This window comes from Leuciscus leuciscus (genome assembly GCF_965113295.1).
Source record: "Leuciscus leuciscus genome assembly, chromosome: 19".
NCBI lineage: Eukaryota > Metazoa > Chordata > Actinopteri > Cypriniformes > Leuciscidae > Leuciscus > Leuciscus leuciscus.
Window position 1 is genome coordinate 8,206,528 of NC_138743.1, and position 13,845 is coordinate 8,220,372.

At 36.8% G+C, this 13,845-nt stretch overlaps 2 protein-coding genes across 2 annotated transcripts; one reads left to right on the forward strand and one right to left on the reverse strand.

The window, feature by feature from the left end:
• The first annotated feature begins 1,743 nt into the window (after positions 1–1,743).
• On the forward strand, positions 1,744–3,773 carry mixl1 (Mix paired-like homeobox). Its single transcript, XM_082147006.1, has 3 exons — positions 1,744–2,098; positions 2,188–2,396; positions 2,955–3,773. Exons 1-3 carry the CDS (start codon positions 2,002–2,004, stop codon positions 3,618–3,620), a joined length of 972 nt encoding a protein of 323 aa, XP_082003132.1. The 5' UTR covers positions 1,744–2,001; the 3' UTR covers positions 3,621–3,773.
• Positions 3,774–3,819: 46 nt separating this feature from the next.
• On the reverse strand, positions 3,820–13,088 carry lin9 (lin-9 DREAM MuvB core complex component). Its single transcript, XM_082147005.1, has 15 exons — positions 13,014–13,088; positions 11,774–11,806; positions 11,555–11,646; positions 11,330–11,434; positions 11,096–11,226; positions 10,024–10,149; positions 9,743–9,900; positions 9,315–9,448; positions 9,080–9,205; positions 5,916–6,017; positions 5,748–5,828; positions 5,530–5,655; positions 5,218–5,400; positions 4,853–4,950; positions 3,820–4,750 (listed from the first exon to the last, which is right to left on the reverse strand). Exons 1-15 carry the CDS (start codon positions 13,042–13,044, stop codon positions 4,645–4,647), a joined length of 1,632 nt encoding a protein of 543 aa, XP_082003131.1. The 5' UTR covers positions 13,045–13,088; the 3' UTR covers positions 3,820–4,644.
• Between the last annotated feature and the right edge of the window lie 757 nt (positions 13,089–13,845).

A 13,845-nucleotide genomic window follows, 5' to 3' on the forward strand; every position in this document is an offset into this window, starting at 1 on the left:
TTTTGAATCATTCACACACATTAATATCCAAAGATTTCAGAGGTTTTGGTGATTTTTTTTTTTTAAGTATGGTTGCACTTGCATTGTCTCAGGGTTTGTTTAAATGTGACATAAGAACTACATTTATCTCATGGAGGCGAAATAAACAGCAATGATTATTTGTAAGTTTGCATTATTACATTGTCTGAATAAAAAAAAATAGACATACTTCGATTAAATTTATACAAAAATGTGTTATCTTTGAAGGATATAGGCCTGGTTTCACAGACAAGGTTTAGATTGAGCCAGGATTAGGTCTTAGTTCAATAAGGACATTTAATAATAATAATAATAATTCATAAAAAAAATGTATAGCGCTTTTCTCGGCACTCAAAGCACTTTACATAGAAGGGCGAGGAATCTCCTCAACCACCACCAATGCAGCTTCTTTTACCAATGCACCATTTAAGCAGCTTCTATAAACGTGCCTAAGAAAAAAACATACTGGTGTGAATCTTGAGACAAAACAATGACACTGACATATTTTAAGATATATCAGTGCAAGTTGCTTTCAGTTAAAACAGCTCAAACATGCATTTTAGTCTAAGACTAGCTTAAGCCTTTTCTGTGAAACCGGGGGATGATTTATTAAAAAGAAAACTTTTTTAAGTTATTCGTTGTTCGATTATTCGATTCAGTTTTTTTTTTTTTTACATTTAAAAAAAAAGTTAAAGAGAAGGAAAAACTCTAGACAAATGTCTAGACAAATGATGCCAACAAATTTGTGACATTAAGGGCAAGTTGTCCCTCACTAATCCCTCTGTCTATGGAGGTATTTTGGAGGTGAGAATGCTTTGTCTATCAAAGATGGCAGCCGATGTGTTAATGGCTGATCATTAGCTGCTGCTGTTGGCTGCATCAAAAGACACAGCCTTATGTTTGATGTTTCCAGATGGTGATATTTATGAATAGGTGAGTTAATCATTGTGGCCCTGGATCTGATCAAAGTTTTAAAAAAATTCATCTAGTGGAGGCATTCAAAACAAGACAAAAGAGGATTAAAGGAGTGCATACATTAGCATTATTGCAAAAGTACAGCAAATGTGTTTTCTTTAGTTTAGTTTATTGTTATTTCGCAAGTATTCAGTGGAGCGACTGTTTGGACTCTACAGTACAGGTTCTTCTCAGATGAGGGTTAAAATCCAGGCCAAATGTATCCATATGATATGACACATGCTTTTTTCATGCCATTCAAAACAATCAATGCTATATATATATATATAAACCACAATACTTTGTTTCTTTGACTATGAATTTTTTTGTCACAGGGGTTGCTCATTTCTGTTTGTTAAATGACAGCCACTTTAAAAGTTTATTTGCATTCTCTTGCCATTCATATTTAGCTTTGTTCTTTTACCTTTGTAACAGACCCCAGCCTTTTAATCTTAAAATATGAATTAAATTCTTAAAAAATATAAAACTCTGCTAATAAGAAATATATCACAAAGTAATTTTAAAAAGTATTTCAAAAATTATTTTGTGAAAATATTACAGATTTTTTGTTGTTGTTGGATACATTTGTGATAGGCTACATTTAAAAAATGACAGGATCGTCTGATGCATGTCTACAAAGAGTATTTTCAAAAAAAAAAAAATATGCAGGGCCCAATGGAAGACCCATATAAGTTCTGATGCATTTCTACAAGATGTTGTATAAAAAGGTGATCAGTCTGCAGGAAGTGCAAACTGATCTAAGGAGCTGATCATGGAAACATCTCAACCCAACAATACACGTACATGTTTTTTCAAGTCATGTGTATTCGGGTGGAGATCCCATTAAACCCACACACGAACCTTTTACAGATGCAAATGGCCCACGAATGTCAAAAATTCACACCTGCGTCCTGCCGCCTCTCAGCTTCACTTTGATCAACTGAGGGAAGGCTGGCTGACTGGATATATAATGCAGTTCGAAGGATAGTCAAATTATTGCATGCTGGACACGAGTAGGTCTAGGTCACAATGGCAGTCGTGCATGGAAACCTTGGGAATGGACACTTAAAACAATTCCAGCTGTTTCCAACCGCAGATTTGGAAAGGACTAATATGCACACGACAGGTGGGTGTTTACGCAGGAATCTTTCTTGAAATGCATTTGAGAGTGACTGAGTAATAAATAATATAATTTTCTCTCGTGTTTCTCCTCAGATTACGCAGCTCAAGACAGGATGAAGTTCCTCAATGGCGCCTCCAGGGCGGACAGCGCGAGCCTGTTTACGCACCGCAGAAAACGCACCAACTTCACGCAACAGCAGATTGACGTCCTGGAGAAAGTTTACTTGGACACCAAATACCCTGATATTTATTTAAGAGAGAAACTTGAGGCACTGACCGGGTTGCCAGAGTCGAGAATCCAGGTGAGATTTCTGTTTGCAATGTTCCTCAGGAAAATACCTGCTTAACATTAAACGGGACACCGGGGCTAGTTGTCACACGTTTGTTTTAACGTCTACAAAAGCTTAAACATTTTATTGGCCAGGGAATAAGTTTTAGTTTATTCAACAAACTTTGAACTCAGATGGGTCAAGAAGATGTGACACATAGGCTATCTGAGAATTTGTTTGAAATATTACATTCTATTTAAAGTTTGAAAAAAAAAGCCATCATACATAAATGTAACATGCTATGTATTTAAGTTGATCTGTATGAAATATTTAATCAAAATTTAAACAGTAAAACAAAACACTTTTCTATGCAATTATTATATATAACAGCTTGCCCCAACATTTATAAAAAATTCCCTTATTTATGTCTCGAGAACAGTTCAATTGTTAAGTTTTAGGAAAAGTGACAACAAGCCCCCAACTTCTCTACAGTTGTGTGAATGTATGCCAATGTGGTTTTCTGTTCACTGAATATATTGTAGATAATTGAATGGCATCAGGCTCCTAAACTGTGTTCATTTTCTATTTCAGGTGTGGTTCCAGAACCGAAGGGCAAAGTCACGGCGCCAGGTGGGAATTCCTGTTCCCAACAAGACCAGTGGAAGTATACTGACCCCCAACAATCTCCTTATGAACCAGTTTACGACACATCAGAACCACACCAGCCTGGAGACCCAAAGAACACCAAAGTTTGTCACGATGGACAACTTCAGTCAACAGATGATCAGCTCTTCAGAAGAGAAGATCTGCACCCTGAAAGGTGACATATACGACCCAACCACGATTCCATGCATGTTCAGCGGAACCGAGGAGAACCAAATCAAAACAGATCACCTGAGCGTTGTGGTGCCACGCAATTACACACAGCAGTATCCGAAGGGACATGGACAGTTCACGGCCGCAAGCCATGCTAAGTCTACAATGAAGCAATTTTTGGTGGAATACGACAACTTCCCACCGAACAAAACCATTGGGCCAGAGATGAAGGTGGTTATTCCTCCTCTCCCATCACAGAATAACTTCATGATGTCCTCATCCTCCCCCAAAGACATTGCCTGTTCTGTCCAAAACATACCAGTCAAGGTCCAGCCAGGAAGTTTTGGAACTTTTTCTCCCATCAGAGCAAGCGAAGCTGTCGAGTTCTCAGATTCTGACTCAGATTGGGAAAGAGAAGCCATTTTTAACGCGTTCATTTAGCTTTTTAAGTTTTTACTTTCACAGACTTTATCTGAAGCTTTGAAGAACATTTATGGTTTGAAAATCAGATATTTATTGTATATTTCAGATATTATTGTATATTATGTATGTGATTATTACACAATATGGGGGTAAAAGGGAGACATTCTACACTCATAATAAAAATCTCTATAAACCACCAAAATACAGACTCTGAGCCTTTATGAAGATAATATAAATCAATTTATTTACAAATGTTTTGTGTCATGCATACACTTACAGGTTTAAAAAAACAAAAACAAAAAAAAACACAAAACTACCGCATTGAAAAACACACCAGTGGGGCATTTGGGTGATTATTTGTTCTAAGGACAAGACAAACTGTTTTATTCCACACAGCTGTCTATTATAGGCCTTGTATAAACAGAATGGTTTCTTTGCAAAAATACCTAAATCTGGCAAGTCAAAAATGTCCACATTACCCTATATATGATCGATTTATTGATATATTTTGAGTGAACTGTACAGTTATCTACAATGTACATATTTAAAACATACAGAACAGTTTAAAACAGACAGAACAGTACCTCTTCTCTCAGGACACTCAAAGTTAAGCACTTCGAGAAAGAAACAGAGGAAATAAAATTATGCAAAACAGCATCAAACAAACTGCACCAGCAAGTAGTGTTGCTCGGCATACACCCTAGTTGTAAACCAGCAATAATAATAAAAATAAGGGGAAACATAAATATCAAATTGAGTGTGAGTAACATCTGAAATTGTGTCAAACATTTACATCTTCAAAAAAACTTCACACTCCTTTTTTTTTTTTTTACTAGCTAGTCGAACATCATCCAAGACACACTGGTGCCCTCGGGCATGGAATTTGAACACTACTTTTGCAGGTACAGTTAATGAACAAACATTCTGACCTTCCATAACGTCAAACAGAACGAACACAAAAGAACAAAGTGGTGATCTGAGGAGGCGAGTTGCTATCCACATTTGCGATCGGATTCCCGGGAGGCGTGCAAGTTTATTTCAGTCACGTTCTGTTGGTGTTGTTGGCAGAGAAAGCATGGAGGTTACCCAGCTGGCTCAGACCGCTTTGTATGTGTGCTACATGGATCTCCACATTATCCTGAAAACAACTGTAGAAGACAGATTATTGTAGATGACAGTGTTTTAAAAGCAAAGCACATGAATGTTTGGAGTTCTGGGAAATGGGAAAAACAAAGCAAAATATGTATTACCTGAGGTTGGAGTCATCTATTGAACTCTTTATGTCATTAAGAGAGTCTGTGAGTGATTTGAATTCAAACGAGTTCAAGTCTCCCCCCTCGGCCAAACACTGCATTAAATAACGAGAAAAATATGATCAGGATCCTTTGTACATGTAGTATGTAAATGTGCTTGATAGAGCAGGACAAACAACTTGGTTAAGCTAGTATTAATTAAGCTGGATCATGGCAATCCTGACTCCCAAGTTCTTTGTCTGGTCTCTATGTAAATGCATTTTTAGTGATAAGGATGGGCACAAATCTTTTTTTCTTCAGAACATGTAAAAATGTTCTGTTGTTGTAAACGACATGCAACAGTAAACATTATAGGCTGGTACCCTGATCTGCAGGAGGAGTGCCGTGAGACGAGAGACGAGCTGAGTGAGGCCGGGGCTCTGGACACGCTGTTCTCCATCAGGCAACGCGTTACTCAGACGCAGAACGTCCTGTGACTCTTCTTCACAGCGCCGTCGCAGCTCACTGGGCTGATCTGCAGGCTGCATGCCCTGATCTGGGGCCAGCTGAGCAGAGAAGATTATAAAAGAATGAACACAATTTGAATGCATGTTTTATATCCAAAATATTACCAAGAAAACCAGAACTGAACATCTGGAGAGCAAATGTAGTGAGAGGGGAAAAAAAACACATACTTCAAAGCAAAACTGCTGTACTTCATGGAGGACTTTGTTGAGGTCTTTGTTGAGTTGTTCCAGGTCCAGCACTGTTGTGGCATATCTCTTCTGCAAGTCCAACCCAATTGGCATGGAATAGGACTTCTGCAGAGGCAGAATGGAAAAAGTTACTTGCCGTACAACCATTACAAAAGAACAAATCCATATTAGCTCTTGTCATTTACTGACAGCCTTACTAGTTTCTCAGCTTCTGTGTTCATCTCCTTCAAATGCTTTATATGTTCCTTTTTAATCATGAGGATTTTGGACAGGCGTGTCTAACAGGAAAAATAAAACAAAATGACAAAATTCTGTGTAAAACGAAAGCCAAGTAAATAGATAACATTAGTGACTGCAATTCTCACCACTTGCACAAGAAACTTGACAGGAAATCCACCCAATGTCTCTCCATCAGTTCCTGTCAGTTTACTTTTCCAGGGGGACTGACTGAATAGAGGGTCATTATCCTGGGAAGAGAGCAAAGAGAACTACAATTATTTTTTCTAAAAATTTTGGTGGAATAATTATTAAATATGTGTTATTTGTGTCAGTGGTTCTCAACTGGTTCTGGTTAAGGACCAATATTTTACATTGAATATCAAGTGGGTACCCTGCATTGTACCAAAATTGTTTGTAATAAAAGAAAAAGAAAATATCCGTAAGAATTATTATGATTTTTTTCACCCATACCCTTAAATGTATAAAATGGCCCAACAATCAGAAAATTGTTAATATGAAATTTAATTGACTTTAAAGATTGATTGTTTGGTTTCTAAATGACTCATTGACACCTTGAGGTCAGAACAAACTGCACAGTGTATCATTTAATTATTGGCATTTAGTAGTGCTGCTCGATTATGGCAAAAATCATAATCACAATTATTTTTGGTCAATATTGAAATCATGATTATTTAATATAATTATTGGTGGACGATATGATCAAAGTCTTATTTCACGACATGAGTAATTTGAACAATTAGCCAAATATCACAATTATCGACACTTATTATCGACAAAAACTAATACATGGTTAACTAACGTAAGAAAAAGGTTCTCAAAACAATTACAGAAGACAAGTAAATAATCAGCAATACAATAAGAACAAAGAAACGAATGACAAACAAAACAGACAAATAAATACAACAGAATGAAAATACAAATTAAATTAACAGTATTTTTGGTTTTTCAGGAAGATGTACTAACAGTGGTATTCAGATAAGCAATAGTAGGGTGACCAGACGTGCCTTTTTTCCCGGGACAGTCCCGTAAATCAGCTTTATTTATAGTGTAAGGACACTTCATCTCTGGCCAAATCATGCTTTGTCCACCATTTCATCTTTCCTAAAATTTCTTTAATGCTCAGCGATAGTGCAAGTAGTAGTCTTCTGTCACGCAAAAACAGCCTGATCATTAACCAATCACGTCATAGTATATTTTGGAGAACAAAATTACTATCCAATCACAATTCAATTTGAATATCGAATAACTAGTAATTAGTGAAGGTGGATCCGGCATCAGTGTTTCAGTGATGGAGAGCGTGGAAGAGATCAAGTCGGATGCGAAGATGTCAAAAAAAAGTATTTACATTTAACGAGAAATTTTTCTTCTGCTCGCACCAAATTTGAGGCGATATATATATAATGTTATTGTCATAGATACTTTTATGTGTGGGGTGGGGAGGAGGGTGCCTGTCCATCCCTTATTCCAATCTGAGAAATCTGGTCACGCTAAGTAATAGCCTACAACAAAAATATAATAAAATGTAAAATAACCTTATTAAATCTACTTAAGTTATTCAGTCAAGAGGAGAGGGGGATTTTCCTTTGTCATTAGTTGTTTGATTATCATTAATGACAGACTGCTGCAGGTATATTAGGCTGCTGTCACTTTAAGAGCTAATGCACGGACACTGTTACACAGGTGTTTTCTTTCACAATACTGTACGTTTATTTAAAGGGACATTGTGTAGGAATTTCTCCCATCTAGTGGTGAAATTGTATTTTGCATTCAAATGAATAATGCTCTCCAGCGCCTCACTTTTTCAAATGCGCGTTGCATCTACGGTAGCTGTTATGTACCTAAAAGCTATGACAGGATGTCTTATAATAGCACTTCGAGTTTTTCTTCGGGTGAACATGTTTGTTATTTAAAACAAACTGAAACTTGAAACAACGAAAAAAAGAATGTTACAGTATGAACTACTGACTGTCAAAAACATTAACTATGGTAATTAGTAGTAATGCCTTCTTTACTCGTTATATTTTTTGAAGTATGTGCATTGTTAGATATCATCATCATCAGAGCCTTCTCTAACGTTACTTTACTCAATAGCTGCTATTCATCAAAGAGCCTGTTTAACTTTTAACTATTAATGTTCGACTGTCTATATAATAAAGTACACAACCAAGCAATGAAAAAAAAGCTTGTAATTAAGACTGTAACATTGATTTACCTGTCGAGAAGAAAGCAGGCAACTTCAGGGTCTCTTTTGAAAGCTTTCTCCTGCATTAGCTATCCTGACAGTAACCCTTGTTTTTGTAATCTCCGGTCACGTTTCCTTTTACGATCTATTTTGGACTTTTTCGACGACGAGGACTCCTTATCCTGTGACTCATATGTATGTATGAATGAACGGTGTATAAATAACCGTGCAGCGCAGCCTTTTAAACTTGCCGCGGCAGTGACAAGCACCTCTCACTGCTCTGCTCCTCCGCTTCTGCTGGCTTCAGTCACGTGACGCTGGCTCTGAACGAAACGCGTTGTGGAAACGCGTTGGCCTAGTACTTTTTGTCCCTCTCTGCTATTATAGTTTTTCAAGATGGCGGAACTACATGGAAGCCTCCGTGGACTTACCCGTCCCATGTATATAAAGATAATAAATTCTTCGTTTACGAGGATTAGTCTGAACATTGGCATAGGTATTTGTACACCATTGAGGGCATATTTATGAATAAAAATATAGATTTTAGATAATAAAATACCTAAAAAGCTACACATTGTCCCTTTAAGAGATAACCCACTGTGTTAATTTAAATATTCTCCAAAAAGGCATTTTGACATTTTTGTGTGTATGCGCTTATCCACCATTTGCTTAACCGCATTCGGCTCAGACTCAGAAAGCCGACTGGGAAACAGGGTCTCTTTTGCAGCTTAATGCAGTTTAAACAGTTGAATATAAAAAATGTCCCACAGCTTAGCAACAGTAGACTGAATTTTACAACTTATTCGGCTAATTTGGATTTTAGGGAGAAACGAAAGCGCACCGCTGTAAAGAAAAGGAAGGTGCGCTAGACGGAAAGTGGCACACTAATCGTTTTACCTTGACTATCTTGTTTTCATAATTGTTGGAAGCCAAAATCAAAATCGAAAATCACTTAGGATTAATAGCACAGCTCTAGCATTTAACATTGTTTTATCCCAGCAGCCATGCAACCCTAGCAGAACAGACCTGCTAAACATTTTATGGGTAATGACACACCAGTTAACCACCACTAATTCAAGGAACACATCTTTAAAAGTTTTATTTTACCATTAAGATGGACTGGGTTGAGCCTGGATAGGCTCCACGGGGTGGGGTCAGAAAGTTTTGGAAACGAGGTGGCCGCTGTTTCTGAGCAAAAGCAGATATGGGCATCGTCTCATGAGGTTCATTACTCTGGGGAGAAAGCATTGGAGAGTGTTAGCCATTAAAATCAAATGACAAGGTTATTAATGAAGAGACTGGATGATAACAGCCATTTATGACTAAACTGTTTTTTTCTTACAAGCACTTCATAGTCAGGAACAGTGTGTGTGCCGAGCCCATTTCTGTCAAAAGTCACGCGATATGTTGCTGCACTGGTATCCACTGCATCAATCTGACCAGTAAACAGGCCATCATGGACACCCCTAAGACGAGCTAGTGTTTAAAGAAAAAATAAAAAGGAGGGGAAAAAAAGTTATCTTCATTCAAACCATTTCATTTTGTAAATTTTTTCTTTTGCTTCATTTGCAAATGAAGACATTCATTTGCCTATACAATAAGCAAAGAAATGATGGTTCTAGAGTGCAAAACTTAGAAAACTAGATCATCACCTGATCAAGTTCACTCTTTCTAAACTCACAATCTTAAGAAAAAGTCTATTTTGAAATGTTCTTTTGCTGATAGCGTCAGATAATGGCAGATATCAAACGTGTATAATCAGATCCTCACCTGTAACTTTAGTGCCGATGACCAAGGGCAAAGGAATCTCATCTGGCAAGTCTTTGCATAAAGACATATCTGTGATTTTCCTCTGCTGCAGGAGACGCATCTTCTGCCTCTTTTGTTTCAGAGCCATTCGCTCTTCAGCGAAGAATGCTGAGGAACATCTGAAAAACATAATATATTAACACACAAGTCCAAGCATTTGAATGCAAGATATTTGCATTCTAATGCAGCTTTAATCTCTACGTGATAACTCTATAAGGTTAAAAAATGAGGAGTCAGTTAACCTTCGAGGTTTGCCCATAAGTCTTCTGATTGTTCCCCATTCAACTCTTGTCAATTTTCTGGTCTTTAGATTGGGAAAAGACTCCTTCAAACACAGGCAGAAGTCATTGTCTCCTTCAAATAAAGGCCTAAAGAACATGAAAAAGATGACATTTGGAAAGACAATCATTTAAAATATTAGTGGTAGATCAATAATCCAATTTAATGCTGATACAGACCTAATAAAGTTAGCAAATGTTAGCAAATCCCATTTATGTAATATTGTTTAGTTTAAACAATATTTATCTAGAATTTGCTTAAAATAAAAAGGATATTTTTTATTTATTATAAATTGACATGCACTTCTGTTAATCAACCAAGCAGACTATTAAAGCAAATGTATTTAGTATATTACTATTAAAATCTATTTAGAATGGAAATGCAATGTCATGACATGTCTTATTCATGTGAGAGAGACACTACTCTTACTTTCCAACAATCGAAATGATAAAAAAATTAAGAATGTGAATATTAAAGGTAGGGTAGGCAATTTCAGAGCGGCTAGCAATAGCAAAATTAGCTTTGAAAGCATTAGATCCCACCCTTCCTTCAGAGCATCTCCAAATCCACGCAACCTTCAAAACACATGAACGCAGAGGTGGCGCACAGCCAAAGCAGATTCAGCATAGCGCCATAAGAGACGCTGTTAAATTACCTCATGTCTCAAAGCACATAGCATTACAATAATAATGAATGTAAACAACTTATAGAGCTCTTATTTGTACCACCTGACTGCAGCAGATTTATTTCGGCATTGATAGTGTTGTTGACATAGAAACGCATAAATACGAGTCAGAGGAAACAACTCATAGTGGAACATCACGGACCAAATGCAATGATTGGACGAACATTACTAGGTCCTGACAGAGATATCCACAGATGATATATGTACATTATTTAATATTTAGACCACTTCTATTATTGATTGCTATCAGGATGTGATAAGAATGTTACAACCAGAATTAGCCTACTCTACCCTTTAACAGAACAAGAACCGCACACAATGACTGGAAATATAAAGTCGGCAAAACATACCTGTCAATATTTGAATAGAACCATTCATAGATGCACCATTTGTGCGCTTTGGGCAGTTTGAGCAAGTTTCTTAGTCTCAGACCAATTTTCTGTGAAACCCTTTTGTCTGGTGTTGTGACATTTGTAAGTTTCTGCAAAGGCAAACATTCAAAATGAAAATGCTATTTCACCAAACTTCATGTCAAAAGATTCATCTATTCTTCTTACTAAAAACACATCCTGGACGTCTCTCACCTGAGGCACAGCGGTGACCCTCTGGCTCCTCCTGGGAGATCTGGAGGCGAGAGGCCGCTCCTCATCCTCACACGACAGTCGACTCCTCTTTGAGCTCCTTGTTGGCTGAAGGACAAAGCAGACATGAGACATTGGGGAGCAATAAATGCTACGATGCAAAACTGCTACCATTGCAAGCAATCCTGGAAAGACAGAAAAGAGTATAAAGCATTGATGACAACTTACCGTTTCCACAGAAACATAACTGCTCCGTCCCCTGGTGGTCTGAGATTTTGGTAAATTGTTCTTCTCATTTAGAGTATTAGACAAACTTCCTTCTGTAGAAGAACAAAACAAAAGTGCCAAAAATGACTAAGCTGTGGAGGTGATGTGGAGGTGATGTAAAGAAAAAAAGCATTTTGTGGCAATGACGATCTATATGTCAGAAACAAAAGATTGACGTACCTCTTAAACTTACAAGAGCTTTAGCTGAAGAGCCTGAGGGTAAAAGAGCACAAAGAGTTTGATCGATTTCTATACATAAAGGTTTCAAAAGCAACATATGATTAAGAGTTTGAAATAAGTCTTACAAATAAACCATGCAACACACTCAGGATAAAGTCCTAGGTCATATTTCAATTACGTTTTTATTTATCTTGCACCTCAAAGCTATTTCAACAAAAAAGCTATTTTAACACCACAATAAAGTTGGAAAAATAGAAGACCAACTTCTTAATAAAAATGCTATCAATAATGCTCTAGACATTTTTTTTTAACACTCTCTTTCAATACAGTGATTGCATATTGAACAAGAGCAGTGATAAATGACACAGCTTGTGGTTTCTGGATGGATCACCCTGGTTGATCAAAATAAATGAATAGGCTAATTATTTTAGATCACCAACCATGGTGATCCAACCAGAAACCACAAACAATCTCTTTGTAACAATAAGCTGCATATAGAACTAACTAAATAACAATGTGTCATTTTAAATCACTGCTTTAGCTCAATATGCAATCACTTCATATTGCAAATATTAACAGTAATAATGATTAATTAATGGCAATAACAACACTTGAAGAGCAAAGCTGAGGAATTACATCATGATCCACCCTAACGCAATACAACAAAGAATGTATATATGATAGTGGAACAAAACAATCCACTGATAACTATTTTGATGAACCAGATAAAATCCGAAAACAAGTACTGCATCATACAAAAAGCGTATTTTAACATAGGAAGAGTGCTGTGAACATATGGAACGTGTTTGTTTATCATATGGAGAGTGTTTTAATACACAAACAGACTGACACTGACAAGAACAACAAAACCCAGCAGCTGTCATCGAGTTACGACCCTATAAATGTCTGTAAAGTTCAACCCTGTCCGTATTGTAAACACCACGCTACTACTACCAGCCGTACGGTTTGTGCTGATTATAAATAAATGATTATAACAGGATTTTAAGGCAAAAATCTCCTCAGGAATGATATTTATTTATAGTAGTAGCCTCTGAAAGCTAACTGTTAGCTCGTTAGCCTCAGCGCTAATAACTTTGCGTCTATTTTAACACCACTCATAACATTGAAAAACACTTTAAATGTATGGCGAGTAAAATGAGTTATAAAGCGCGTTTAAATTGGACACATGCTCGGCAGGAGAGTTGTGAAGGTTTAGTGAGGAGTTTGTTATTTTACTCACTCTCGTCTAACAGCTGCTCGAGCTCCGCCATCTTGAATTAGCCGCGCCGGTTTTTCAAAGGCCGAGTGCCGCGATGCATTGTGGGACAGAGAGGGCAGTTCAAACAAACACTCGACAGTATGCGCTCACAAAACTATCAAACATTTTTTTTATTTCAGCTGCATGGTATAGAAAAATTAGAATCTTAAGATGCATTAGGAATTTTTATGCAGTTTCTTCTTTTCATATAATCCTTATAAAACATGTTTAAAAAGGTTCATCTTCTGTATCCCCATATGACTAAAAGTTAGCTAGGCATTAGGACAGTTTTTCATAGTTCAGCGGTTGTCAACCAGGGGATTGGGGCGCATTAGGAGGCCTCAAGATGACATAAATTATTTAAGTTACATTTTAAAAAATTAGTTGCAAAACTTTTATCACTTTACAATAACGGTCTTAAAGAATCTTCTTTATTTCTTGAAACTCAGAATCAAAAGAAGATTTATTTGAACATTTACACTTAATGACAGCAGAACATAGCAGGGAAATTGTACAGCTTATATAAGGGGCCTTTAAATATAGTGCCTTCAAGTAAAAAAGGCACTGCCATAGTTTATTTGCGGTATTTGTTGCAAGATCATAGTAAACACAGGTAAAACCATGAATACATGAGGTTGAATCAGTTCTAAACTTTAAGTAACTTTAGAGAAACATAGAACCATGTTTTTTTTTTTGCTGTCTGCGACTATAGTTGTTGCTGTGTAACCATAGTTTAACTGAGGGACTTCCAACAGGACCAAAGCTGTAATAAAAGAAAAAAGATTACAGTAAAAGATTTAATGCAAATCAGATA

Bases quoted from the DNA above. Each gene is read 5' to 3' on its own strand.
- lin9 (XM_082147005.1), bottom strand. From the start codon at position 13,044: ATGGCGGAGCTCGAGCAGCTGTTAGACGAGA. The intron at 9,901-10,023 runs GTTAACTGACTC...TATGTTTTTCAG, and splicing joins CTTATGGGCAAACCTCGAAG to ATGTTCCTCAGCATTCTTCG. The intron at 5,656-5,747 runs GTAAGGCTGTCA...CTGCCTCTGCAG, and splicing joins ACACAGAAGCTGAGAAACTA to AAGTCCTATTCCATGCCAAT.
- mixl1 (XM_082147006.1), top strand. From the start codon at position 2,002: ATGGCAGTCGTGCATGGAAACCTTGGGAATGGACACTTAAAACAATTC. The intron at 2,099-2,187 runs GTGGGTGTTTAC...GTTTCTCCTCAG, and splicing joins GACTAATATGCACACGACAG to ATTACGCAGCTCAAGACAGG. The intron at 2,397-2,954 runs GTGAGATTTCTG...TTTCTATTTCAG, and splicing joins TGCCAGAGTCGAGAATCCAG to GTGTGGTTCCAGAACCGAAG.